The sequence below is a fragment of the Brassica napus genome, chromosome A8, assembly GCF_020379485.1.
Source record: "Brassica napus cultivar Da-Ae chromosome A8, Da-Ae, whole genome shotgun sequence".
Taxonomy (NCBI): Eukaryota; Viridiplantae; Streptophyta; class Magnoliopsida; order Brassicales; family Brassicaceae; genus Brassica; species Brassica napus.
Window position 1 is genome coordinate 2,271,446 of NC_063441.1, and position 26,571 is coordinate 2,298,016.

The following is a 26,571-nucleotide window of genomic DNA, read 5'->3' on the forward strand; positions in this document are numbered from 1 at the left end:
GAAGGTTGTAATTATTTTGAAAAAGCAGGGGCAAAATCTCTGCTGAGATTCTGCTTAAATAGCATACATTTCTTTTAACACTCGAAAAGAAGAAGATAATTGATAGAAATAATAATTAGCGAATTGATAAATAAAATACTTGAAAATTAAAAAAACTAATGTAAACCAAAAAAGTCAACTAAATCAAATTTTCTGCATGAACCGCTAACACCTATGTTATTCATTTTCTCGACTAGTTTTAGAAAAAAAAACACTTATTTCAGATTCTGCCTGAAATTGATGAAATATTGTAGTTTATGCATTTGTGTTCATAACCTTGCTCTCAAACCAGACGAAGATGGTTTTTTATTTATCAACTAGTATATAAAATGAAAAACAAAAGTTTGTGGTAAATATTCGAAAAGAGAATTAAAAGAAAATCACATTGCATGAAGTGGTTTAGCTGCGTATCCAAGAAGGCTCCAAACCATATAGCTTATCGCCTCGGTTTTGAGCAGGTGATGATGTTCTGGGTGGTGGTGCATGTACCGTTATCGGAAGAACCCATTCGCTTTTTTCCCTTTCCGGGACTAACAACGGATGTTCATACCTGTGTATTCAAACACAACCAAAAGAAACTGACTTCAACACCTTGATCACTTCAAAAGACTGAAAGAGAATTAATACCTGCTCAAGTCTACATCCTTCGGGGTGATTAGGAACTCGAACCGAAGAATCCATTGCACAGAAACACGGGGTGTAGTAAACGACATTGGACCATCCGTGGGAATCGAGAAAAGAAAGCTTGTCTGAATAAGGTCTGCCACCACTTCATGGTGATCGCTTTGGACCTATTGTTGAGAGAAGACACAACATTATGCAATGTAGTAGCAAAGCTCTTCTTTGCAGAAACGAAGTCAATCACCAGAGTAAACTCTGTTGTATTTGTACCTTAGTATGCGTTGGAGAACTTCTCCTCGACGGATGAACAAATTTCCTGTTTATCGTCTCTGAAGTTTCTAGTGTAACCGAGACCTGAAATCGGATACCGATAATCAAAATCAACAGACCTTGATATGGCCTCATCAGATTCAGATTATACACCAGAAAATAAATACTTTGTGGATTTACCTCAAGGCATCTTCTAGCTCCTTCATGGAAGAAAGTAAGAGTTCCACCAATCTACAAACAATTTTACCACTGGAAGTTAGTAAGGTAGGATTATGAAAGAAATGTGAAATGACATGAAAATGCCATTACGTTATCGCTGAAGTAATAAGTAGAGTCTGCATTCTTCGGAGAAAATCTAAGTAGGACTTGGTCATCCATTCTGATGTTGTAAGATCTTCCTCGTGTGAATCTTTCTGCTGCAAGAAAATGATTGCACTGGATAAGTTGCTATTTGCAGAATCCACAGTCAAATGAAGCCTACAACATGTGAAATATTTAAAACTTCGAGAAGGTTGAGAGAGTAGACTAGTTTACATGGAATTGGTTCTCCAGCTCCAGCTTCAGGTGAGTTTGATTCTCCTGGGCCATTTGTCTGCTTGAGTTGCTGGCTTGGAATCACGGAATTTGATGATTTACCAGGAGAAAAGCCATCTATTAGGAAAAAGATGGAAACATTCTTTAGTAATCCTCTCCTTGCTCACCAGTTATAGAGCTAATAAACAAAATGGATAACGGGGAATATTCCGAAGTAGCATCAATCAGTTATTATTGTTATTTGAGAACGATAATATTTTCAGATTATCTTTGAAATCAGCCTTCTACTGAAGACAGAAACACTTGTGTTAGTGAAGTAATCCTTTCACTTCTTTTTCAGCACACAACAGAGGTGTTACATGAAGTGGTTGACATTCTCAGTGACCCAACAAAAGAAATTGATGTTTCAGGCAATTACGTGCACAGTAACACTTACCAGGTCCAGAGTCGTAAGACACCACAGCAGCTGATAACTGAGAGACCAGTTCTTTTGGAGATGATCCAACACCTTCAATATATGACGTGGCATTCAAAGATAATCTTGGTCCAGAATTCAAGGACACTGAACTACCAAAAGCTCTGTTTAGATTTCCTTTGTTAGGATAGGAAGAAACAGAGGAGATCTCATCGCGTGAACTGTCATATCCATCCTCGCCATTATCATATGCGTCATTTGCCCTAGTCTGCATTAAATGCAGTTCGTTAAGTGTTTTTATGTTGACCGGCATGCAAATGAAACCAGTAGGTATGCAAAAAGCTGTACAAGCAGTAGTAAAGTCGATTAACAGTAATATGATACAACTGTGAGCATGACATACCCATTCCGAGTCCCCATCCATCCCTTTCCAGTATATTTCTGTCTGGATGGTACTGGTTGGAACAATCCCTGAAAGAAAACGTAAGAGTCTCATCAGGTTGCACTGCTAATGCCGTCCAAAAATAAGGAAAAAAAACTTGCAAAGTTATGTAATTTATTGGCTTATGAATAAACATTTTTGAAGCCTAAACTAAAATTCCTCATTAGAAACTTGAGAACAAAGCTTACCATCGGTTTGACTTTCCTCTAAAAGTAACCCGTTGTTCTTCTGAATTGCCCATACTTGTATCGGGACTCGAGTCTCCTGTTGATATATCAAACAGGACCACGGGTCAATATTATGCCAAATTCGAATAGAAAAATCCAATTACAAAAGGGGGAAATAACGATATTCAGAAAAACAAGAGTCCTAAGACCAAATGCATCCACTTAAATATTTTCTATAAAGCATCATGACGCATAATTATATAAGGCATGTAGATTGAATTTCATTGAGCCATAACTACTCGTACTCCCACTTCAGAAACATGGCATCCAATTTTTGGGACAAAGTTTTATTAGGATGCCAAATCAAAAAAGCGACACAATTCTTCTTGATTAAAAGGATATTACAATTAGTTGACCGAACTACTAAACTTACTCCGGTGACAAATCGGCCAAAGATAACAAGTAGGCTCATGTGAGACCTATTTTTTTTTCCAAGAACATCTAGACTAGCCTAGGCTTTATACCTCATGCTTCAACCTCTTTGTTTGAACATAAACCCTGGTGCATCGCCATTCGATTGTCACAGAGAAACAACAAGTAGATGATTTAAGAATGTTGAATTACTCATACAAAGTTCTTTGATTGTCTTATCAATTAGGCATCAAGGAGGCTAGAAACCAAAGGACGCCTAGCTAGCACTATACTAAGAAACATTATGTTCCAATCTCATACTCTCGTCTACGAAATCAAGTTTTCACAAGAAAGGTACAAATTTTTGGGTTTACCCCAGTTTAGTCTTCTAATAAAACACAATGTATTTCTCCTATAGCACCTAAGAGAACAGGGAAAGTCAAGTAAACTAACCACTTCGATGAAATCTTTTGTCGAGTCTTTGTAGAATTGGCTGTTTTCTAATGCCATCAATCTTCCGCTTAATGTGCTCTTGATATAGTAATGGTAACGTAAAGTAGCGCCCTTATATGAAGGTGGTATAATCTGTGGGAGTGCAGCTCGAACCATTACTGTAGATGGAATTACAAACAAAGATGGCTGTGAGCTCAAAGATTGACATTGTGAGCCCTAACTGTCGCCATCCAGCATAGTCTACGTTATTATTCAATAGTATTAAAGAAAGGGATCAGGAAAGATTACATGTCATCTTAGCACCGGGAGATAGGAGTTGATTAGAGATCAAGGATGGTGTTGAACTGTCTAGGAAGATGTGTTCACCTGAAAACTCCAAAAAAATACACGATTAGCACATCATCACAAAGGTACACACATACAAGGCACATAACCTAGTATCATTTTCTTTCCTCAAACTTGTGAGGATCAAGAACATGAAGCACATCATTTTTTGTAATATAATACTGACGCAAGTACAGCTATAGTATATACATCTAGAGGCAATTAAGTTCCATAAATGCTATAAAGGTGCAATGAACATCATTTCTTGAATACAATATGCAATGTTTCTAAAGAAAGAACCATGAAGGCTGAAAGTCTAGGAAGTTAAAGAAACACAAAAAGAAATATCACATACTTTCAATGCTTAGTTTGATAGCCGTTTCCCCTTGGATATATTTTTCTTCATTTTTCTTAACTATTTCATTTTTATTCCATAGTTATCCTCACGGGATAGACCACATACGTTAACAACACACAAGCCTACTTTCCAGAGTGTGATAATCTCCACAAACTGATATAATAACATATAATAGTTTCAGTTTAAAAAAAAACTCCTTCAGTACCTCTTCTTCCTTTGCTTCCTGGTGATGGCTTTTGAGCAGAAAACCACTGAACGTCCAGTTTCTCAACTCCCTTAACCTCAAAACTAAGCTTGTCAACCAAAACCGAGGGGCTAGCCCCGTTCTCATGATCCCTCACAGCAGAATAGCCAACCTCAAGAGTTACAAAAACGAAATCTCCAGGCCTGTACACATCTTTATCCGTCTGCACACTTAGAGATGGCTTAATCTTGGTCCCAGAATCACCCAAAGAGTCATTAACCTCGCTGGAACTACTGCCGATCCCCAAAAATGAAAACCGTGACGATAACATCGCTTCAACGGCTCTGTGTACAACTATTCAGCCAGAGGCACCAAGCAATGCATAGAAACCCTGAGAGCAAGTAAAAACAATCATAAGGTACAAAGAAAGGCTATGAAATCCACAATGCGTGTTGATGACTTACGCGTGACTTGAATGGAGCTGGAGCAGCGAGAAACCCCCGATTCGAGGTTTCACAGATCAATTACGTCAAATCAAAACTCAGATCCAGAGAGAAGACGACGCGGATCGGGCAGATCACAGAACCAATTCGCGAGAATTTCACAGATCTCGTTGACAGTCAGATTCAGCAGAGAGACTGAGCTTCTGCCTTGTGTTCGTGACGGCAGAGAAACAGAGATGTACGGAGGACGACAACGCCGGGGGGTAAGTCCTTCGGAGCCGAAAGTCCGGCGATAGAATCCTCCTCCGTCGCTAGAATCGAGAGAATGTGGAGGAAGGCAGCATTAAGGTTGAGATTTCTTCTAAACCGGGAATGATCAATTCAGCTCCTGATCTGATTTTTCTCGTTTATTTCCCCCATTTGTTTAATATTTTATTTAACGTTTAATACTTACAATTTTCAGAAAAAAATACTCTAGGATAATCTTTATAAAAATTACAAATATAGCATATAGATATCGAAATGACCAAAATATATTTTATTAAGTACGTAAAAAACATTTATACTCGTATAATTAACTTATTTAAATTTGGGATTTAGATTTAAAGAAGAAGTTAGAGGAGAGTAGGCTTACGATTCAATATACATATATATATATATATAATTAACATTTCAAATAATAATTTTAAAAATGCTTTCAAAAAAGGTTTTGGATTTTAAAACAAAATTTCAAAAAAGGTTCGAACAAACAATGCTGACAAGAAAAAAAAAACAAAAAGTTTTGAATTGAATAAATGTTTTTTGAAAATAAAAATATCCTAGGTAGTCCTAAAAATGTTTTACAGCAGATAAAACACACAAAAATTAAAATAACCAATATAAGTTTTTATTTATATATATTTATATATTTATAGAGTAGTATAGGTGTCATTTAGTTCTTTAATAGAACTTTTTTGTGTGTTCTTTTGGTCAAAAACCATTTTAGATTTTTTTTGAGAAATTTATGTTTATTTTCATTTTATAAAAAATTTCCATGGTGTAGAGAAACTAAATAAAAAATAATAAAAATAAAATTATTTATGAAAAATATTTTTTTTTGTTTGTTTCATGTATTGGTTCAATATTTATAAAAATATGTCTAATATTGATGCTTCGCGCATGATATTATTTTATTATTGTTAAATATAATTTTTAGATGATGTAATTATGTGATCAATCTTTATTTGTAAAGAGCATTATTTAGTGTTCTATTGTATCATGTAGTAGTAGGTAATATGTTAATATATTATGTGTTTGTTTTTTTTCAATAATATATTGTGTATATAATAGTATTTGCTAGTGGTGAATTGAGTTTCTGATGTAAAGCATATTGAATTTCAATAATTTTTCACTTAGGCATCTGTTGATCCTAAGATTGACGTTTCAGCGTCAAATTTCTATTTTATTTTTTTTTACATTTTTTTATCATTACTCTTTTAAGATGTGTTTTGCCATCTCGCCATATTTTGACCTTAAACTGCCAACATCTATGTATTTTGTTTTTTTTTCCGGTGTACAGTGTTTTTTATTATCACTGGGAAAATACTCACATTCGTGCTCTTGTTTTTTCCTACATTTTTTTCTTGTTAGATTATCTGGTATTTGTTATAAATCAAGCTTATAAATTTTCAGTTGTGCGGCTGTTTCTCACGGTGTTGTAGGCTGTTTCGGTTAATATTTGACATTTTCTTCTTTAGATTTTGGCTAATGTTAGAAACTACATCTCGTTGGATTGTGTCAGAGTTTAGTTGTTTTTGATATTATCTTCCTCATCGTTGGCTTGTCGTCGATAGTCTTTGCTCGTCTTGGTTTTCAAAATCTGATTTTTGGTGATTTGATGCTTTTCTCTGGTGGCTCTTCCTTTCGTCATATTTGCTACTCAAGATTTGGATAGTGCATTTCTCTGTGTATGCTATATGGACTTGGAAAGTTGTTTCTGGTCTCAATCTTGAGCTCTAGTTTCTCGGTGATGGTTGGCTTTCATTCTCCCTTCCTCAGTTTTTTTTTTTCTCTTTTTCTCTTCATCTCTTGGTGTAATTGTCTGGAATTAGTCTTTTGGAGCCTTGGTCCCTTTTTATTCAGAGTTTTGTAGTTCTTCGCTGGCATAAGCACCTTGTATGTGTTTGTTTAGTTTTTTTTAGGTGCTTTTTACCTTTTAACTAGTGGTTGTACTTCTTGTTTTATGGTCCGATGATTATTATTCCTTTAACCCATTTTATTGGTTTTTTGAGTTGGTGTTTGATCGCCTTCCTTTTTGTTTGGGAAATTGATTTGTCTCAAATTTTATCTTTTTAATTATTTCTGACATCTTTTTGTTCTAGCTAGGGTATTCTATGATAAGGTAAGTTAGTCTTTTTTGTTGATATTTTTCCAGCTCAAAACGTTTATTGAGTTAGTGTAATTATGGTATTTTTTTTTCTGTGATTGTGGAAGTTTTAGGTTAAGATTATTGTACTCTACCTTTTTTATTTGTTTGGTTATATTATGATTTTTATAGTAAAATAAATATATAATTTGTAAATAAAATTAAAAAATTGTAAAAACAAAAAATAAAAAAAAATAAGTTTGTCAATGTTATTGGTTTACAGGTATTGTCTCAGCTAGGGGCAGACACGGATAGAATTTTACCATAATTTCCAGTAAATATAATTTATTTCGTATTTAACGGATATCTAATTTCTGATTTGGTTTGAATACCGGGTTTTTTAGATATCTGAAATTTTATTAGATATTTATGGATATCTCATTTACTTTATTCAATACAAAAAATGTAGAAATAAATTTACGAGACTATTTTAAAAAAATATATTATTTTACATAATATAAAAAAATTATTTAAATTATTTAAATTTCTTTATAAAACATTAAATTTTAGAAAAATTATAATCTTATAAATATTTTATGCTCATTTCTTAATTTAGTACTCTTATAAGTAATATTATAAATAACATTAACAAAATTATATGTTAATAATAATTATATAAAATAATACATTTAAAATTATATATTTAATTATAGATATATATTTCGGGGCGGTGTATTTTTTTTCCTTTTTAACGGATATTAGTTTTTAATATTTATAAACGAGTAACAAATCAAATCAAAATTAACAGATAACGAATCAAATCAAAAATTTTAATTTCAAATCAAATTGAAACGAAGAATGAATCAAATAAAATTTAATGGATAAAATGTCCAATCCTAGTCTCAACCACCTTTGAATTTTAGTCCTATGTTTCATATGTCATTCTATTTACTTATTAATGTATGGTATTATGTAATGTTGTATGCAAGTGATAAAATTTATTCCCTCCATTTTCAAATATCAGATATTTTTGAGCATTTTTGATGTTTCAATGTATAAAATATTTTTATATTTCTAGATAACATTTAATTTTATTAAAAACTCTATAACCACTGATAATTTATTGTTTATATTATAATTTGGTTTTAATATATGTTTTAATGATGATGTTTTGGTAAAAGAACTTGTGAATATTTCTGTATATATCTATACTATTATTTGCGAAGTAAATTTTTGGAATCGAGCTCTCACGTTAAAAGTTAGAGCGGTTAATATCGTTTATACCCTTAATGAATATACTATCTAAATTAATCAAAAATTAAAAACGAATTTCAAATATATCTGAATAAAAAGTGATTAAAATTAATGATAAATAGTTTATACCCTTAATAAATAAATTAAATAAATTAGTCAAAAATAAAAACAAATTATCTGATTAAATAAGTGATTAAAATTAATAACAATAAGAATTATCTAAAAATTAATAACAATAATAATTATCTAAAATATAAATAATTATAAACGAATTTCTATTAATAATATTATATTTATATATTATATTAGATAATTGACTATAAATAAATATAATAAATTTTCAAAAATAAAAACATGTTTTAAAACATAAGATAATTCTTAGATATATTATGTTGTTATCTGAAAATAATATTTTATTATAAAATTTATAGTTAGATATAAAACAATTTATAATTAAATGCTAATGATTTTCTAAAATAATTCTAATATGTGAATGTTTTTAAAATTTAACACAACAATAACCATTTATATATTTTGATAAAAACTAATGAATATATATTAATAATATTTTACTTATATGTTATATTAGATAATTGACTATACGTAAATATAATAAAATTCTAAAAAATAAAATATATTTTTAAAACATAAGATAATTCTTAACTAAGTTGTGTTTTTATCTGAAAATATTTATTTTTATTATAAAATATAAATTTTAGTCTTTGATTTATCTTTTAAAAAACATAATTAATAATTTATTATGTTGGTTTTGATTTAATAGTTATAAATAGATAAATATTTATAAGAATACCATGCCCGCATATGTGGGCAGTACACCTAGTATGTTTAAAATATCATCTATTTTTGAACAAAAGAAATATCCTTTATTTTTGGATTAGTAAGTGTAATTTTTTTTTATTGTTGGGCATTTGTGTTATTTTAAAATATTTTTGGGCTTAATGAATATGTTGGCAGAATTTACAAAAAACAAAAATTGTTATAAAATTAAAAAAATAAAGTTTTAAGTATGAAAAATCAATAATTGTTCATTTATATATTTATAAGTCTATTATCACTATATATCCACAATAGTTATATAAACTAACGATTTTTTTTTATTATAAACACACTACTATTATATAAATATATTACATCAGAAATATTTTCTAGTATTTGATTTTTAGTATCATTTACTATGGATATAAACTAATTTTTATTTATCAATATGATCAATTATATTTATATTATAACATTTTTGGTTTTACCAACCGTTCACTAGCTATTTCACCTAATTACTCGGAAATTAATGGCCAGTCACATTTTGTTCAACAAAGAACCGCCACTTTAGTTTATAGTCTTTAGCCATCACTCTTTTTTCAACACCTATAGTTGAAGATTCTACAAGTTATGCACTAGTAACAAAACACTACAAAGATTAGACATAAGGAGCTTGTTTACTTGTTGTCGCTATAAAAAGACGGGTGTGATAAACTGATGAAGGAAAATTTTTATAAAATAGAACTAGAGATCCGTTGATTTTGAAAATTTCTGGAAAACTAAAATAATCACAAAGTTATTTGTTTAGTCTTAAAATTTCCAAATAAACCAATTTTTTAAAAATTCGTTGAGATCATCAATGATCTATATCGAGAACAAGAAACAAAGAGAAAACTCTCAATTTTATTAATCAAATAATAAACTCACTACAAACTTAATCATATACCTATATATAAAAAACTATAAAAATCCTAAAACAATAAATTAATTATCCTATTAACAATAAACTAGATAATAATATTGAGAATATTTTCCAAATATTCTATCTGCATCATAAGCCATCCTCAAAGCAAGTGAAACAATCAACAATTATCATTAAAGCTAATCCAAATCAAAACCAGTAGCAAATTAAGTAACTTGAAGCTATTCTAAAACAACTACAACTCCTGCTCCTACACTCGAACAATTCAAAATTATATTTTACTGTCGAGTTAAGATCAGAGTTGAAAGAAGTTTCTAAACAAGTGCATATTTTCACTGTCGCATACCACTGAAGACGTTTATTACAAAGCCTTATATTATAAAATTACAAACACAACAGAGTTTTTCTAAAACACACCTGAATAATACGAATATTCATGCCGATCAGAATGCTTAGAGAGACTATAAGAGATGACGTTCGGTAAGCCACTTGTGTTTCTGTGACACAAAAATATGTCCAATCACCAGTCCACAAAACACACCAGGTCCATAGGCTATTGCTGCTGCTATCCAGTTAATTACTCGTTCTTCTTCTCGCTCAAACAAGTCTTCATAAGCTTGTGGTGTAGGATTAGGGGCATGATCAGTTTCACGGCATATTTCTTCGAGACCGTAGAGTTTGTGGTTGTCCATGAACGAAGAACAGTTCTGGCTTTGAAACTGTGTGCTTCGTGGTATTGGACCTTGGAGATTGTTGTGCGAAAAGTCCATGCTCGACAGAAACGAGAGGCTTGCAAGACCTCCAGGGATCTGACCAGACAACTGATTCCAAGACAGGTCTAGTGTCTCGAGCTTTGTCAAATATTTCAACGATTGAGGAATATTGCTTGTGAATGTATTACCCGACACGTTGAGAAGATGCAACTCTTTCAACAATCCAATGGATTCGGGTATACTTCCACAAAAATTGTTTCTCGAAAAGTCAATGGCTCTGAAGTCTTGTCGGATCCGCTCAAATTCCGTATTTACCCCTTTATTAACCATTTCCATGGAATTATAATAAACAGCAGCATAGTAGACGTAGTATTCCATGTATGAGTCATCATAGTTCCCCGTTAATGTAGTCATTTCATGCCAGTTGGAAAAATAGAAACTGGGCAAGCTTCCACTGAAATGATTGTTTGAGAGATCAATCACTTTTAAAGCTTGGAACCCAATGGATAGGCGGTTGTTGTGATACAACGGCCCATAGAATTGGTTTGATCTGAGGATGAAGATATTTAAAGAAGGTAGAGAACCCAACCAAGATGGAAACTCGTCCTCGAATCTGTTGCTTTCCATATTTAGAAGTTGCATGGCTTTGCAATTGATCAAAGATTTGGGAACTTTTCCTTCCAGCTGGTTGTGGCTAACGTCAAGTGAGATTAGCTGTGTCGCGTTGAAGAATATGTTTGGGAGAATGCCACTGAAACTATTGTTACGCAGAACTAGATAGGTAAGAGAAGCAGTGGAGTTCTTTAAACATTGAGGGATCGAGCCAGTGAAAAGATTGTCGGACACATCTAAGAACCGTAATGATCTAAGCTTGCATATCCAATAAGGAAACGTTCCTTGGAATGAGTTCGAACGAAGATCCAACGCCTCCATGTTTGTTTCGTCGAAAACTTCCCATGATTTTTCAAAACTGTTGAAAGAGTTTTGAGAAAGCATTACCTGTTGCCGTTGCGAAAGCCACCCTGGCACTTGGCCTTCTAAGTTATTGTTGGAAAGATCAAGATGAATGAGGTTGACTAAGTTTGATATAGAGGTGGGGATTGTGCCTTTGAATTGGTTATTAGCAAGAAATAAATATTCAAGCCTAGACGACGATGAAATGTTTCCAAACTCTATCGGCCCTTCCAAATAGTTTCCGCTAAAATCAACCCATGTCAAGGAAGGAATCATGAATAATGATGTATGAAGAGGCCCAGACAATGAGTTGTCATGCATATCAAAATTCTCCAATTTGGATAGTCCACTCACCCCAAGTGGAAGTCTATACAAACTGGTTACATTTGGCAGTATAAAAGGAAAATTTCCACCCGTGAATTGATTGCTTGAGATGTCTAAATTGACCAGCTCCTTTAAATTGGAAAAGGACACAGGAATATTGCCACTAAGGTTATTTTGGGAAAGGACAAGGAATCTTAGTTGGGTTAGGTTTCCCATTGACGGTGGAAGTTGACCTACTAATTTATTACTGGAAAGCTCAAGCGTTATGAGTTGAGAAAGGTTTCCTATTGAAGAAGGGATGTTTCCATGAAGACAACAATTACTAAGGGTTAGGTTTTGAAGATGTGTGAGTCTAAAAAGGCCACTATCTTCTTTCAGAGAGTTGTTGAGGAAAATTGAATAAAAATAAAGCGAATTCACCTCACCAGATTTGCCATCGCATGTGACACCCTCCCAAGAACAACAATCCATGCTCTTGTTCCATGAGCTTAATGATGTATTACTCGCTCTTGGGCTATACTGAAGATTTGGAAACTCATCTTTAAACTCCAGAAGAGCATCCCTCTGGTCATGGCGGCAAAGATGGGGTGTAGAAGAAACAACAAAGTATAGTTGGAGAAAAATAAAGCAGAAGAAATAACAATAACTTTGTTTACGAACCATTATGCCTTTTTATTTGTTCTTTTGGGTGGAGTAAAATAGATTATGTAGTACTTCTGCATGTGCGTCCTCATTTATATAGAAGGAGCTAATTAATTGGTGGAGCTGATTACTTGGGAAGTCTTGCGAATACTTGTCAACTTGGTAAATAGTTTTGTATTTTGTTGAATGTATTTTCTAAATCGTCCCCTGAAAAAATCCAACGAAAATGAAAGGGAAGAAAAATATAAGTAAACCACTCGAAGCTTTAGACTACAAAAGATTTGAAAAATGTGACAAATGGAAATGACTTTTTTGAGAAAGGACAAATAGAAATGACTTGATAGCAGAATGGGTTTTGATCTGAAATCAGTTGGCACTTTTTCTCTTATAGCCTGTTTAAGTCAATAAATTATGTATTTTTTAATGTCTTCCGGTTGTCCAAGTATGAGCTCTCTTACAGATTCCATCGAATCGACTTATTTTTTATTACCAATCAATTTTTGCAAATATAGATCATTTGTTTTGGAGGGTTTTAAGCCACATATAGATAATCATCAGTATGCATGAATCCTATTGTACATTTAAAAATGTAGAACAATATGGTTTTTAGAAATATAGATATCGATCTTAGAGACACTATCCAATTGGCAGAAATTGAATCAACACTTCGGCATGAGGCACCAACCAACATCACTAGCACAAAGGGTCGCCCAATCTAGGGAGGTGATTTGTCAACAATACCTCAAATACGGGGACAATAGTATTTTACAGATGGATCATGGAAAACTCATGATAATTTCTCGGGGCAAGAATGGTACAGTACTTTGGAAGGTTTTGATAACCTAATGGAGACAAGGAACAAGAGAGCCAGCATGTCACACTTTCATTCTGAACTGGCCCTCATCTGGGAAATAGAAAGTACGAAGAATTTACGATATTTACATGTGATGTTTACAATATATTGTTCTCAATTGGTGAAGATGGTAACCAAACCAGCATAATGGTCTGCTTTTACAACTTATTTGGAAAATATTCAACTCCTGAAAGAGAGCTTCAATCACTCAGAGTTCATATATGTACCCCGAACTGAGAATACAAAACAAGACAGTCTAACGTATAGTGCTCGGAAACAACTATCCTTAGTTGTTTATATAGACACATAGCTACTAGGTGATTTGAAAAATCTTAATTGAGTATGCATCTCGATGATAAAAAAATGGTTAACACTCCTTTTTGGTTAAATCTCTATGAAATATTATATAGATCATAAAGGAAAAAATATCTGACTTTGACTTTGAAGTTGCTAAACGGTAGAAATTGAAGTTTTTTTTCTTTCAGTTGTTATATGAAATTAAAACACTGATTCTCATTTAATATTTTTTTTTATCATTTCACGTTATTGTATACGAAGATAGATATATAAGAATTTGTTATTTATATTGGGTAACCTAGTACACATTATTACACCACAAACACCAACAAATTATTAATACTTTAATTCTTTTCATTGATAAAAGCGCAGTATTATTATAAATATTATTTGAGTTTCAAGTAGATAAAAAATCAGGGACGGCAGCAAGGATAAGCGCATCTGCATTGCATATATCCTTTACATGTATCAATGCAACTACCTTGCCCATTTTTCCTACGTTTGGTACATCGGGATTTACATTGGTCGAGATCACATTTTCCAGCTTTGTCTGGGTAATTTTCAACACAAGTTTATGGGATTATTGGTCCTCCCTTCTGAGCAGTCGCCATTACTCATGTTTTTAAAAATCAAAACATACCTTTACTTTTCGTATTTGGAATAGGAAATTATTTTATTTTTATTTTGAATAAATATGCTTGTGTTTTTTTTTATTTGTAGACTAATTTAAAAGTCTAAACATTTTTTTTCTTAATCATTATTTATTCTTGGAAATTAGTAAACTCAGTATTACATTATAGACATACAAGTTATATAAGTATATTAAATAATACGGCATCAAATTAAATTTATTTTAGAACAATTATATAATATATTAGTAAAGTTGTAAATGTAAATACAAACCAAGTAGAAGAATTGTGAGCATGATGAGACCAATAAGTAAAGATCGAAAATAATTTTTCATCTTAGATAATGAACTAATGATGTTTTAAAGTTTAGAAAGACAGAGAAGTATATTAATATATGAATCACAAATTGAAATACATTTAAATTAAGCTATGTGTCTTTTAAAATTCCGATATAAAAGGATCAAGTTTGACCCACAAAAATTCACAGTTTCTTGTTTATTTATTTATTTAATAGATAAAAAGTTTGACTCAGTTATTTTTAATTTTATTTAAAAGATTCTTGATATACATAAAAATCAAATTCTATTAAGTCACAAATTCAGAATTTATATAATACATAGTTAGAAAAGAAACTGAAATATAAATGAGAAATGGTAATTTGGTCTAATAAAGTAGAAATACATTTTTAAAATGAAATAAAAAAGAGTTAGTTATCTTTATTTACATTTTTAACAATACTAGATCCTTTCTCCGCGCTACGCGCGGATAATATATTTTTAAATTTATTACATTTATCATTTTTATTTGTATGTGAATTTTTGTATATTAAATTATATATAACTAATTTCTAAATTTGATTTTTTATTTTTAGTTTGAAGTAAGTATTTCTATTATATGTAACACAATTAACTAATAAATATGAAGAATCAAGTCCGAGATTTATGTAAAAAATATATAATTATGTATAGAACATAAATTATCTTAGTTTAAATGATCGGAAACTCATCTCGAATAAATTCACGAAAAGAAAAAGTACTCCAATAACCTACTTAAAATATAAAACTCTCTTTAAAAAAAAACCGTACTTAATAGTATTTTTAACGTGTAATAGTTAAAAACTTACAATTGAATATCAATCTATAATATTATTTTAATATATCCAATGCTAAAATATTAATTGTAATAAAATTTGTTTGAATTTTGTAATATTACATGAATTAGAAGTCTTTAAAATCTAAAATCTATTTTATTAACATAATATATTTTTTATTCATTTATTATTTTTGATGTTACAAAATATCGCTTTAGTTTTATTTGTATATTAAGTTTTTTAATAATTTAGTTTATTTTTAAGTAATTTTAAAATTTCAAGAATATAATATGTTTAAAACTATTTATTTAAATATATCCAGATATGATTTCTCATTTTTATGTGTGTTTACGTTGAGCATATTTAATTTGTAGTTTATATATTTAATAACACTTTGTTGCGTGCCGTTCTATGGTTTTAATAAATGTGTTGTCATTTCATTTTTATTTCTACTAACATGATTTTTTAGTGATTAGTGATAATGTATTTTTAATGTTATGTATTGTATTTTATCATATATTTTCTAATCCTTCATGGTGACACTTTTTTAGAATTATTTTAATTAGATAATAGGTTTAAAGATGTAAATAAATTGTGTATGTTGTAAATTTAGACTTTTTAGTGTAACTAAGCACTATCAATTATGGAAATTATATTATATTTTATTTTACTAAATCTTTCTTCCTGTGTATATTTTTTGTTTTATTTTGTATTTTTACAATTTTATTGCCTTATTCTTTAATTGCAAAGAATTGTTATTTCCAATTTTTGTTTCATATACCTTAAAAGTCTTAGGTTGATTTTTGTTTGTTTTCTTTCTCCAATTACAATGTGCAGTTCGACCATTTTTTTTGGGATCAAACTACTAATATCATCAGATAGAAAAGCTTTAAACTCCAAGAATCGAGTGAGTATTTGTGCTAGAGAAAACTGATTTAACCACTAATGTGGTGAGATATTATAATATTAGAAGGTATGAAAACTCTTCTCTGTTGTTCTACGCTGGACATAATTAAGTTGTTGTCAATTGATTATATATTTGTGATAACTGGAAATACATCTTTATGTCTTCCTTACATCATCTTTAATTGGTTTACAGTTCGACAATTTCTAATATACTGAGAGTAGCATAATATTAGATGTTGATTATCTCCTTCCAATTAAGAATGCACAAAATGAAAGAAATTCAAGGTGAGACCACTTTACAATTTTGTCGTCATATCTATATAGAGTTAGTTTATAGATTACTGTATATGTTTCAAAATGTAATTAGTTGTAATTAAATTTTTTTATATTTAAAAGTTATTACTTTAAAAAACTGTCATTTAATATATAAATTTAATCAATTAAACAGTAATTTACATAATTTTATTGGCCACACAATATCCAATAAATATAAAGTTACATTAAAATATAAAAATAATTTATATAGTGAAACAAAAAATACTTTTAAACCATTATATTATAAAATAAAGGAAATATTCAAATTATATTGAAACATTAGAATATTAAAAATCAGAAAAGCTGAAATCTCAACGTCGATCATTTACGTCGGCCATGCCTTAGACCATCTCCAATGTATTCCTCTATTTTTTTCTCTAAAATAGAAGACTTTCATAATAGATATGGATTTGTCTCCAATGTATTTTTCTATTTTCTTTCCTAAAAAGGAATATTCTTGATATATTCTTTTCTAAGTTTACAAATAATATTTTTTATTTAAATTGTTACATTTATCATTTTTATTTGTATGTGAATTTTTGTATATTAAATTATATATAACTAATTTTTAAATTTGATTTTTTAAAATATTTTTAGTTTGAAATAAATATTTCTATTATAGGTAACACAATTAACTAATAAAATATGAAGAATCAAGTCTGAGTTTTTAGAGTTTTGTAAAAAAAAAATATATATATGTATATAACATAAATTATTTTAGAGTTATTCTTTTCTAAGTTTACAAATAAAAGTAGTTAGGATTTTCCCTGTTACATAATGATTAGAAATATTAAAAAAGTAAATAACATAAGAAAGAGCTCTGTTTTAAAAAAAAAGAAGCAAAATTGCTATATTTTCACCCATTTTGGCCTTCCACCCAATTCGTCACTTTCACTACATCTAAGCATTCTTTGTGCAGGTCTCCAACGTTTCCATGCCGCAACATGTTGATTTCTTCGATTCAAAATAAAACTGTAGGCAAAAAGATAAAGAGTTTGGCTTACTTTTCCGAGAAGAAACTGGTTCACCACGTATAAGAGTAATCATATATCATCATCATGAGAAGAAGACATACATTGTTTTAGGGGAAGAGAAAACTCATTGATTTCATGGTTAGTGATGATGGGTCATAGTCATAATTGTCACCAGCTTTTACGAATCTTCCTCTCACTATTTTTCTCGGGTAAGCTCTCGCTCTGCGAGATGCATATCGAACCTTTTTCCCAATACTACAACTCAAACAATTAAATCTTGAATCATTTTTTTTGTAAAAACTATGTTTTTAACGCTTTTTAATAAGAAAAGAAAAAAAAAACTCACATGTGCTTGAGTTTCTTCTCTTTGTATCTCAACTTAGCTTCATTCCTTGCTCGTGGAGAACCAACTTCAATATTAGATTCCCATGGCGAATCAAATAAACAGAATTAATTATGAACAATTAAATAATATGGATGCCTTCAATAATACCCCAAAACCGAGCATGATTAATTAAAAGAGGCACCCTGGGCTTATTGCCTATAAAGTGTATCTCAAAACCATGCCCAACCAATTATCTGAATAGCAAATAAAACCTCAAATTTAAACACACCTGTAGACACCAAACCAAATGGAGAGCTTGGCTTGATTGGGTATAGACCGTGCTGCGACTTTGCATTTCCCGGTTGATTTATGATAGTTACGTTAGGACCTGATGTATCCGCTTTCTCCCCAATATGACCCCCATGAGTTACAAATAATAATCCAGTAGTCTTCACCTCCGACTGTTGTTCCATGCCACACGGCTAGCACATCATGGTTTCCAAAGCCATCCTCACATGGACCTGTACACAAACCCTGAGGAAGCACAAACACAAAAATTCATGACAATGTTCTTAAAGAAAATGAATATTTTTGGTGACAGTGTCGAATGGATATACAGATTTGTAGAATGTCAAGACCGTCTGATTTATACAATTTCATGACAATGGTTTCAAAGACAAAGTGATTCATCTCGTTAACTAAAAAAGCAAACTGAAACTATGACTCCTCACATCTTAGTCTACAATCCAAACTTTGAAAAATGTACAAAGTGATTCATCTCGTTAACTTGAGATAAATGAACTTAAAAAGTGTTGGCTGATGTACCTCCATCACAGCCACCATTGCCGTCCTCTCTGTAGTAGTCTATGAACTCTTGTTCCCACAAATATATCAATTCTCGGGTCTTGATCTTGTTTATACCATCCACCGCTCCAACCACCGAGAGCGCCCAACAACTTCCTATTTTATCAAAAATAACTGCAATCTCAACCGCAATGGCGATGCACAAATCCAATCGTGCAAAGAAATAATGAATCATACCACATATGTGTCCCTGATTTTTGACTGGAATGACAGCTCCTTCCTCTCTCTAATTAACTTCACGACTGAACCTCCTCGCAAAGACGGACGGTAGTAAGAGGCGCGACCAGCAGGATGAATCCATGTATCACCGAATTCTGCAATCAAAGATTGAATATTTAGATCATCGGCTATGGGAAAAATAGAATATTTGAGAAAAAAGAACGTTTGTAGTTATAATACCTTATCATCAAGAGAAGTAGAGTGATTTCCATGAATTAACCATGTTTTTTGATGTTTTTCAAGTCCCAAAAACAGATTAATTTGGCAACAATGAACTGGCCGGATCTTCAGAGGCGGAGAGCCTCAAACGCAGAGTGCAAAAAAACAGCATCGGAGGAAGACATTTTTGAAAATTTTTCTAGCTTAATAAAATGGTAAACTGACAATCGTGCTGAGCATCCATCATACTCTCAACCTGCTTATATTTATAGATTTGAGATGAATGAAAGGGAGAAGACGACATGGAATCTGGATTCAATGGGATTAACAATTATGGTAGAATTAAAACAAATACATTGAACCATAGGGAATGTGAAGAGATAACGAAAGGGGAGGCGAAGAGATGAGACTCTGAAAAGCCGAGACGGCCACGTTGAGTTCTGGAAGAGAGGATAACATGGAAGCCGTATCTACCACATTTGGGCTGCCCGAAACCAATCAGAACCGGGCCGGCTAAACTTTAAGCCCAGATAAATTTACGGACTGCTGACGTGGCAAATTTCAGACACCTTATTGGCTGATTTTAATTGATGACGTGGATAGTTTCACAAGGCTTCATATTCACCTTTTAGTATAGGTTAGATATACTTGTTTTTCTTTTAAAATAACAAAAAGACAAAAACTGACGTGGAAATATTAGCTTTTCGTTTTCTGACTAACAAATTATTATTTGTTTGTGGTCACTCAATAATAATCATTTATCCTACTATTTTAAACAAAATTTCCGATCATATTGTTTATATATATAATATATTGAATTGTTAAACTTATAATTAAAAACAGAAGAAATAGAATTCTAAATTAAATAGAAAAAAAATAACGATTGAAAAAATCATTGTAGTTAATGCAAGTAAGAGTTTCATAAGTAATACTAATAATTAACAAAAGAAAATTACAAAATATAAATTTCTAGTTTTTTTAACAGAACCCTCATTTTATTTTTGGTATAAATAACTTACATAATAATTACTGTAATATTTTAACCTGTAGTTTTATAATCTATCTGCAAAATTTTGGTAGAAAATATTCACTATCTTATGATCAGAAACCCTATGGACAGGTGGGTTTACACTGAAACTATTTTATATTAAAATATAATATAATTTTATAAAACATTTGGAAATTTAATTTATATTGAAAAAAAAATTATAATAGTTTTTTATTCTAAGATCAAATTGTATATTTTATTAATTTTTTATTTAAGTTGAAAAGATCATTAACATAAGTAACAAAAAAAAGACCACTAACATTGTTTTTTTTTGTTAGAAGAACACAAAATTAAAAAATTATGTAAAATGTAGTGATTTCTATTTTTTTATATTTGATTTGTATTTCAATTTGACATTGAAGAAAATCTAAAGTAAGAATAACTAATATTTTTATACTGTTGTTAATTATTTGTCTTATTGATTTGGCCTTCATGTGTTTTTCTTTATGCAAAGTTGGTACGATGATTTAGTGTATTTTATTCTATAGTACTGCCATGTCTGTTTTATTGTTATGTGTGTTACATTTTTTCTGGTGATTGTTGATGATCTATTTTAGTTTTATATAGTGATTTTTTTTACTTGAGTTTGATGCTTTCAAAGGTGTTGGCCCGAGGAGCCTTCTTCACCGTGGCATTTGGGTGTAGGTACGTCTAATAGCAAGCTCTGTTTCACCTTGTTAGGGTGTGTGCAGATGAGTATGTTCTCAAGTGTGCAGGCTGAGAGTTCCTTAAGAGTCAAGAGAAAAGTTAAGAGGCGAAGACATAAGGTAGCAACCGTTACGTAATTCCTGAAAACTTAAAGTCTTTGCTATTGTTTGTTACGTTACTGATTCAATATTAAAATTTAAAAGTATGTATATGTTGTTAATGTGAGGTCGGCAACTTTACGATTTCCATTTATTCAAAGTGTGGTGATGACTTCTTTGTGAAATCACATTCTTTTTTGGTGTGTTCATTATATCCAAACTTATCCACTGAAGTTAATGGCTTCACTTTATAGGTGAGTACATTTCTTAGTCATGGCAACAGTTGTTTCAGGAGTCTCTTAGCTTTAAATCAAGAACAGTTAAAGTTCAGATGAGCAAACATCTTAACTAAATGTGATAGTAGTTACTAATAGTTATCCTTTATATAAATTATATGTAGTTCTTCACATCTTTGATTCATCAGGACCTCAAAAAAGTTAAAGTTCTTCTCACTCTTGTATTATAAAAAAAATAGGGTACAATAAAACAAACAGAAATGGAGCAAAACTTCTTGTAGTAGAAGCCATTACATAACTTGAGATTCAGAAAAATATAAGTACCAACTCTTCATTAAATCCTTATGACAGCCTTAAGGGATGTATTGCCACACCATTCTGCACAGATTTTATGCATCTCCATCTTCCAAATCTCGTCTCTTGCAACATATTGATATCACAAAACCCATAACAATTCTGAAATTAGCATTAAAAAAAAACACAGCATAGATCAAAGAAAAAAGGAAGATAAGAGAGAATGATGGCATACCTGTCCAACACCAACAATCAAAAATTACCAGATTTTGCAAATGCCATAGAGTTCACAAATCCAGTCTTCTAACATGATAAAAGAAGCACTGTGAGATTACTACTTGGTGAAGTGAAATGCTTTTCTCTTAACCACTCTCAGAAACAACAGATGCATCAACATAATATTAGAAAACATTAAGGAAATAAACTTTACCAGTGGAAGCTTGAATAAAGATCCAAAGGGCACTTGCTTCAACAACCATCAAATGCACAAAACCATTACCAGCTCCAGATGCGGCAAAGTCACTACCTCTTCACACAGCAGCTGAACTCACCCAAGAACTCGTTGTGGAAGAGTTGCTATACTCCACACAATCATGATCACCATTTTCTGGTTTAGGAAAAGAAGAAAGCATTAAGACTTTTCAGAGCATCATGATCTCTGCAACTAAATGATGTTAAGATTCAATTACCATTAGTGGTGATTCCACCAGCTACAACGGAATGTGCATTCTTAAGGAGAAACACTGGTATCTTTTTCAACAGTCCATTCTTGTCCGAACCAGACAGGTACTCAGTATCATTGATGAAACAACAGCTCTCAAGAGACGATGCAGGTGCACGGTAAATCGTACAACTTGTCTCAGACATCTAAAACACCATATAACAAAAACTTACATATACAGAACAACAGAAACCATATGATAAAAACAGTCTATTACCTTGTGTAATAGCATGGTTCTATCTCTTCCAAGAGTAAGTGCACGCTCCTTCCTCAGCGCATCAATGGCTAGAATCTCATCCTGGTGTCCGAAACTGTCTTGCACAAAAGCTCAACCTTGTACATTCCACGCCTTGACACTCCGATCAAAAGAACCAGAATAGACTTCTGAAATCCCGTGTCTGAAACATAGGCAAGAAACAGTGTTCATATGACCTGGAAACGCCTGCAAACACATAACTATACAAAAAGCTGAGACTTGACGGAAGAAACCACAAAACAAAACAAAATAAGAAAAAACTCAGAACCATATGTTCCGAAAACATGATTATGATAATTGAATTAAACAAACTTTTACGGAAAACAATAGGATGTATCAATGACTATGAACAATTTGGGTCTTGATGGATCATGCGAACTGATAGAGCCACGATCCTAGATTCCTGCAAACAACACATGGCTTGACCAAATGAAGGTGTGAGTTTGAAAAAAGTAATCAGAAACAGATGATATATATATATATATATATATATATATATATATATATAAGGTTGTAGAGGGAATCTATACGTTACCAAAGTTAACAGACAGAGGATGCAGAAAGGTCGAGACTTGAAGCTTTCCAAGACGATGTGGGATTTCGCTGGTGTTTCGGTGCTCGAATTTTCCGGAGAAGTGGATCTGGCAATCATTGCTTTGGTTATATTAAAGCTGCATATTTGGCCACCGGCGATTAAGTACTCCCAAGTAGATGTGAATTTTCGAGAGGTTTGATTGCACAGAGATGGAGTAGTGTGTTAATTAGTTAGAGAAATTGAAACGACGAAGAACAATACTAAAGGGTCTGGAGTTCATCTTTCATCGTTTCTGGTTTTTAGGATTTTTTTTTATGATTGAGCTTAATGGGCAACATATATCAAACAAAACGGATTTTAAAAAATTAAAGCCCACAATACACAAACCAGTATGTGACGTGGCAAAACGAAATGTTTTGATTGGATGATTATTTATGCCGACGTGGATAGGCTCAATGGAGCTTATATCCAACTTTTAGTATTGTACTAGGGTAAACCCGCCCTACGGGCGGGGGGTCGAATAAATAAAATAAAAATATTAATTTATTTTAAATTCACTTTTAAGTAAAAGTAGTATTAATTCTTTTTGTCAGCACTAAAAACTTTCATAATCTTTTACAATAATCTTAACTATTTATTTTACTATTTATTTTTAAAATTATTTATTTATCTAACTATAATAATTTCTTTAAAAAATAATTATTTACTAAAATAATTTCTTTAAAAAATATAATAATCTTGACATGTATTTTATTACGTCTTTTTTTGTGCAACGTTTTTTGTATTTGAATATATATAAATGTGATTTTTAAACCATTATAAATATAAATTGATAGATATATTATAATTTATTTTTAACTTATTCATGGTTTTATTCAAATTTGAAAGGATTAAAACTTACAATTTATTGTTTTTATAACTGAAAATCCTGATAGAATTATGAGCAAGATGATCAAAAGTCGAATTAAATCTTAATTATGATCTAAATACTCTTCTGTGTCGGTTATTTAAGTTCTTATGCAAAATAATTGTTAAGTTTACAATTGATTTAAGATTTGTTTTGGTTTTAGAATCATTTAGTTCTAAGGTTAAAAAGTTTGTTTATACACTTCTAACTATCTTCCTAGTTGGGTTAGAGTGTGAATCCCAAACAACATTTAAACCACAAATACTGTATATTCATAAATAATTATGACAAAGTGATTAATGTTAGTAATTTACTTTAGAAATTTCTTTTTTGTACCACTATGACAGTTATGAAATTATGTGCAACTGAATATATCAAATTAAATTCATTTTCATATTTGCGACTTGAGAAAGAGAGAAGATCGATCACCCAACCCATAAATGTGCATCTTTTTTTTTGTTTTTACATTGAAGGATTAAACGCCACAAAAACTTCCCAACACATATCAGTTACTTGTGTCCAAAGAAATCATTTGAGTGTTATATTTGGTGTCTCGTTACTCTGTTTTCTCTTAAAGTCCACCGCCAACTTTAATTTTAATCCCAAGTTTTGGTGAAGACTGATTCGAATCACTTTCTTTCTCGTCGGCCTGTTCATATCAGGCATGGTGCGAGAAACGCTGTAATTCTCTAGAATATATTGCAATATCGGTTTGAAAGAAAACAAAAGAAACCATCTAGTTCCAGGAATCAGGATCATAAGTTCCTGAAAATAGTAAACCAAAATTAAGAACAATCATGTCTTATTCAATCACCTTGCCAATCTCTCTGCAAGACGCAAAAGAATCTATGGTATCTCTTGACCTTCTTGGTTTTCCTCTCATGATACTTGGCCACCCAATGGTGTCTCTCTGTCTCTATCTCTGATCGGAATGTTCTATGGAGCTGAATGAGTACCAGAAGAAGCGTTGATGAACAGCCTGCCTGCAATCAAAGAGGTTATGTGTCTGATGATTTTGCCAATATTAAACGTGGTTAGGCGTCAATATATAGCAACTTAGCGTGAAAGAGGGGCTTCCTCAAACTTAGGGTAGACATTTTTTTTAAAAATTTGTTCACTTATGTATTGAACACAACCACAACTTAACCCCAAGACCCTAGTGTACAAATCCTAAAAGAGAGTTCGTTCTTACCTCCAACAAACTTTGGGTATATATATTTGTTCCAACAACAAACTTTGGTTCTACTCTACATCAGAGTAGCGCCTTTTTTTGTCCTTCTGCCCAGCAAGCCCACCAAATACACTCAAGCAGACAGTTGAGTGCCTGCGGAGGGCCGGAGGCCAAACACCATGTTTTTCATCCTTGAACAAACGTGCAAGTCACCAATGTGTGTAATGGGGGAAATTAAAAAAAAAAAACACCAGGGTTGTCATATACCTATCAAGCCTTGTGGTTCTCATGAGACGTTAAGTACTCTGGGTCTCTTCGTTGTAAATCGTTTTAATGCCCCTGACTTCGCCAACCAAGTCTGCTAACCAAAGAAAATATTAAGGCTACTTGGCAGTGAAATTTATAATTTGTATAGCAGGGTTAACAATTGAAACCTGGAAAACCAGTGTTTGTGTTGGCAAGTGACATGAGATGGATCAGCGTACAGCAAATCATTAATCTGTTCATCTGTATTTACAGAGTTAGAAGTATTTAAGAAAATAAGAGATGGATCAGCGTACAACAAATCATTAATCTGTTCATCTGTAATACAACAAATCATGAGATGGATCAGCATACAACAAATCATTAATCTGTTCATCTGTAATACAACAAATCATTAATCTGTTCATCATGTAATCTGTTCATCTGGATTAAAGCTCCATTGAAGAAGAATTAGTGGGTGAACTTGATTGCATGAGAAATTGATAGCTCTATTCACAACGACCTATCTATCTATGCATGTACTTACAAAAATTCAAGAAACAATGCACATCAGCATCTAAAAAAAATTAAGGAAATTTTTAAAAGTAAGACACGATCAGGTTCACCGGAAAAATATCAAACATATAAACAGCCTAGAGCTCACAGAGAAAGAATAACGGCACAATTGTTAATATTAACCCAGAACGCTTGATACAAAGAAGAGAACAAAAAACGACTCACGTTAACATCCACCATGAGCAAATCCATCCACATAGGCTCTCCACCACGCTTAACATTCCTAGCCTCCAGAATCGAAGCAGTCTGGCCTCTACAACGGATGAGCACCGCCCAGACTTCAGATCGGAAAAAAGCAGTCGTGTTAGCCATTAACAGAGATGAGCACAGAGATATGAATATAAGTAAGATGTGTAGAAGAGAGATGTGGAAGTCGTGGTTAGCATAAGAGAGATATTTATACACGATTTAGTCGACAAACGACGCAATCGAAAGGTCTGGTAGTGGGTTTGCAAATTAAGAGGATTTATGGGAGAAAATCACAACGCATAACGTTAAAGAAATCCAAATCGTCGTCTCCGCCAATGAGAGAAGCGAAGAACACGGAGGCGCTCTCCAAACCGGATTAGGGTTCTTACCAAATTTGTTTGTCGTCGGGCCTTAACATCAAATTGCA

The 26,571-nt window shown here is 31.8% G+C and overlaps 2 protein-coding genes and 1 long non-coding RNA gene across 10 annotated transcripts; all 3 read right to left on the reverse strand.

Moving 5' to 3' along the window:
- Positions 1-329: 329 nt before the first annotated feature.
- BNAA08G02240D lies at positions 330-5,095 on the reverse strand. The gene is made up of 13 exons (XM_013880390.3): positions 4,683-5,095; positions 4,240-4,609; positions 3,641-3,718; positions 3,353-3,510; positions 2,510-2,585; positions 2,283-2,350; positions 1,901-2,147; positions 1,465-1,581; positions 1,240-1,346; positions 1,111-1,161; positions 931-1,014; positions 667-830; positions 330-589 (listed from the first exon to the last, which is right to left on the reverse strand). Exons 2-13 carry the CDS (start codon positions 4,547-4,549, stop codon positions 439-441), a joined length of 1,611 nt encoding a protein of 536 aa, XP_013735844.1. The 5' UTR covers positions 4,550-4,609; positions 4,683-5,095; the 3' UTR covers positions 330-438.
- Positions 5,096-10,294: 5,199 nt separating this feature from the next.
- LOC106439047 (receptor-like protein 30) lies at positions 10,295-12,648 on the reverse strand. Its single transcript, XM_013880391.3, has one exon. It carries the CDS (start codon positions 12,610-12,612, stop codon positions 10,420-10,422), a length of 2,193 nt encoding a protein of 730 aa, XP_013735845.1. The 5' UTR covers positions 12,613-12,648; the 3' UTR covers positions 10,295-10,419.
- Positions 12,649-17,354: 4,706 nt separating this feature from the next.
- Positions 17,355-23,399, reverse strand: LOC106352146. 8 transcript variants are annotated; one of them, XR_007315292.1, is made up of 13 exons: positions 23,059-23,399; positions 22,842-22,926; positions 22,485-22,665; positions 22,236-22,413; positions 21,977-22,153; positions 21,782-21,849; positions 19,244-21,671; positions 19,022-19,158; positions 18,806-18,940; positions 18,270-18,514; positions 18,002-18,065; positions 17,757-17,910; positions 17,355-17,653 (listed from the first exon to the last, which is right to left on the reverse strand). It is a non-coding gene; the product is annotated as an uncharacterized LOC106352146 (long non-coding RNA). The 8 variants fall into 8 exon arrangements; XR_007315295.1 differs by having other exon boundaries at positions 22,836-22,926; XR_007315297.1 differs by having other exon boundaries at positions 23,054-23,399.
- Positions 23,400-26,571: the final 3,172 nt, after the last annotated feature.

Bases quoted from the DNA above. Each gene is read 5' to 3' on its own strand.
- BNAA08G02240D (XM_013880390.3), bottom strand. From the start codon at position 4,549: ATGTTATCGTCACGGTTTTCATTTTTGGGGATCGGCAGTAGTTCCAGC. The intron at 3,511-3,640 runs GTAATCTTTCCT...TTCCATCTACAG, and splicing joins TCCCGGTGCTAAGATGACAT to TAATGGTTCGAGCTGCACTC. The intron at 1,162-1,239 runs GTAATGGCATTT...AATTGTTTGTAG, and splicing joins CTTATTACTTCAGCGATAAC to ATTGGTGGAACTCTTACTTT.
- LOC106439047 (XM_013880391.3), bottom strand. From the start codon at position 12,612: ATGGTTCGTAAACAAAGTTATTGTTATTTCTTCTGCTTTATTTTTCTC.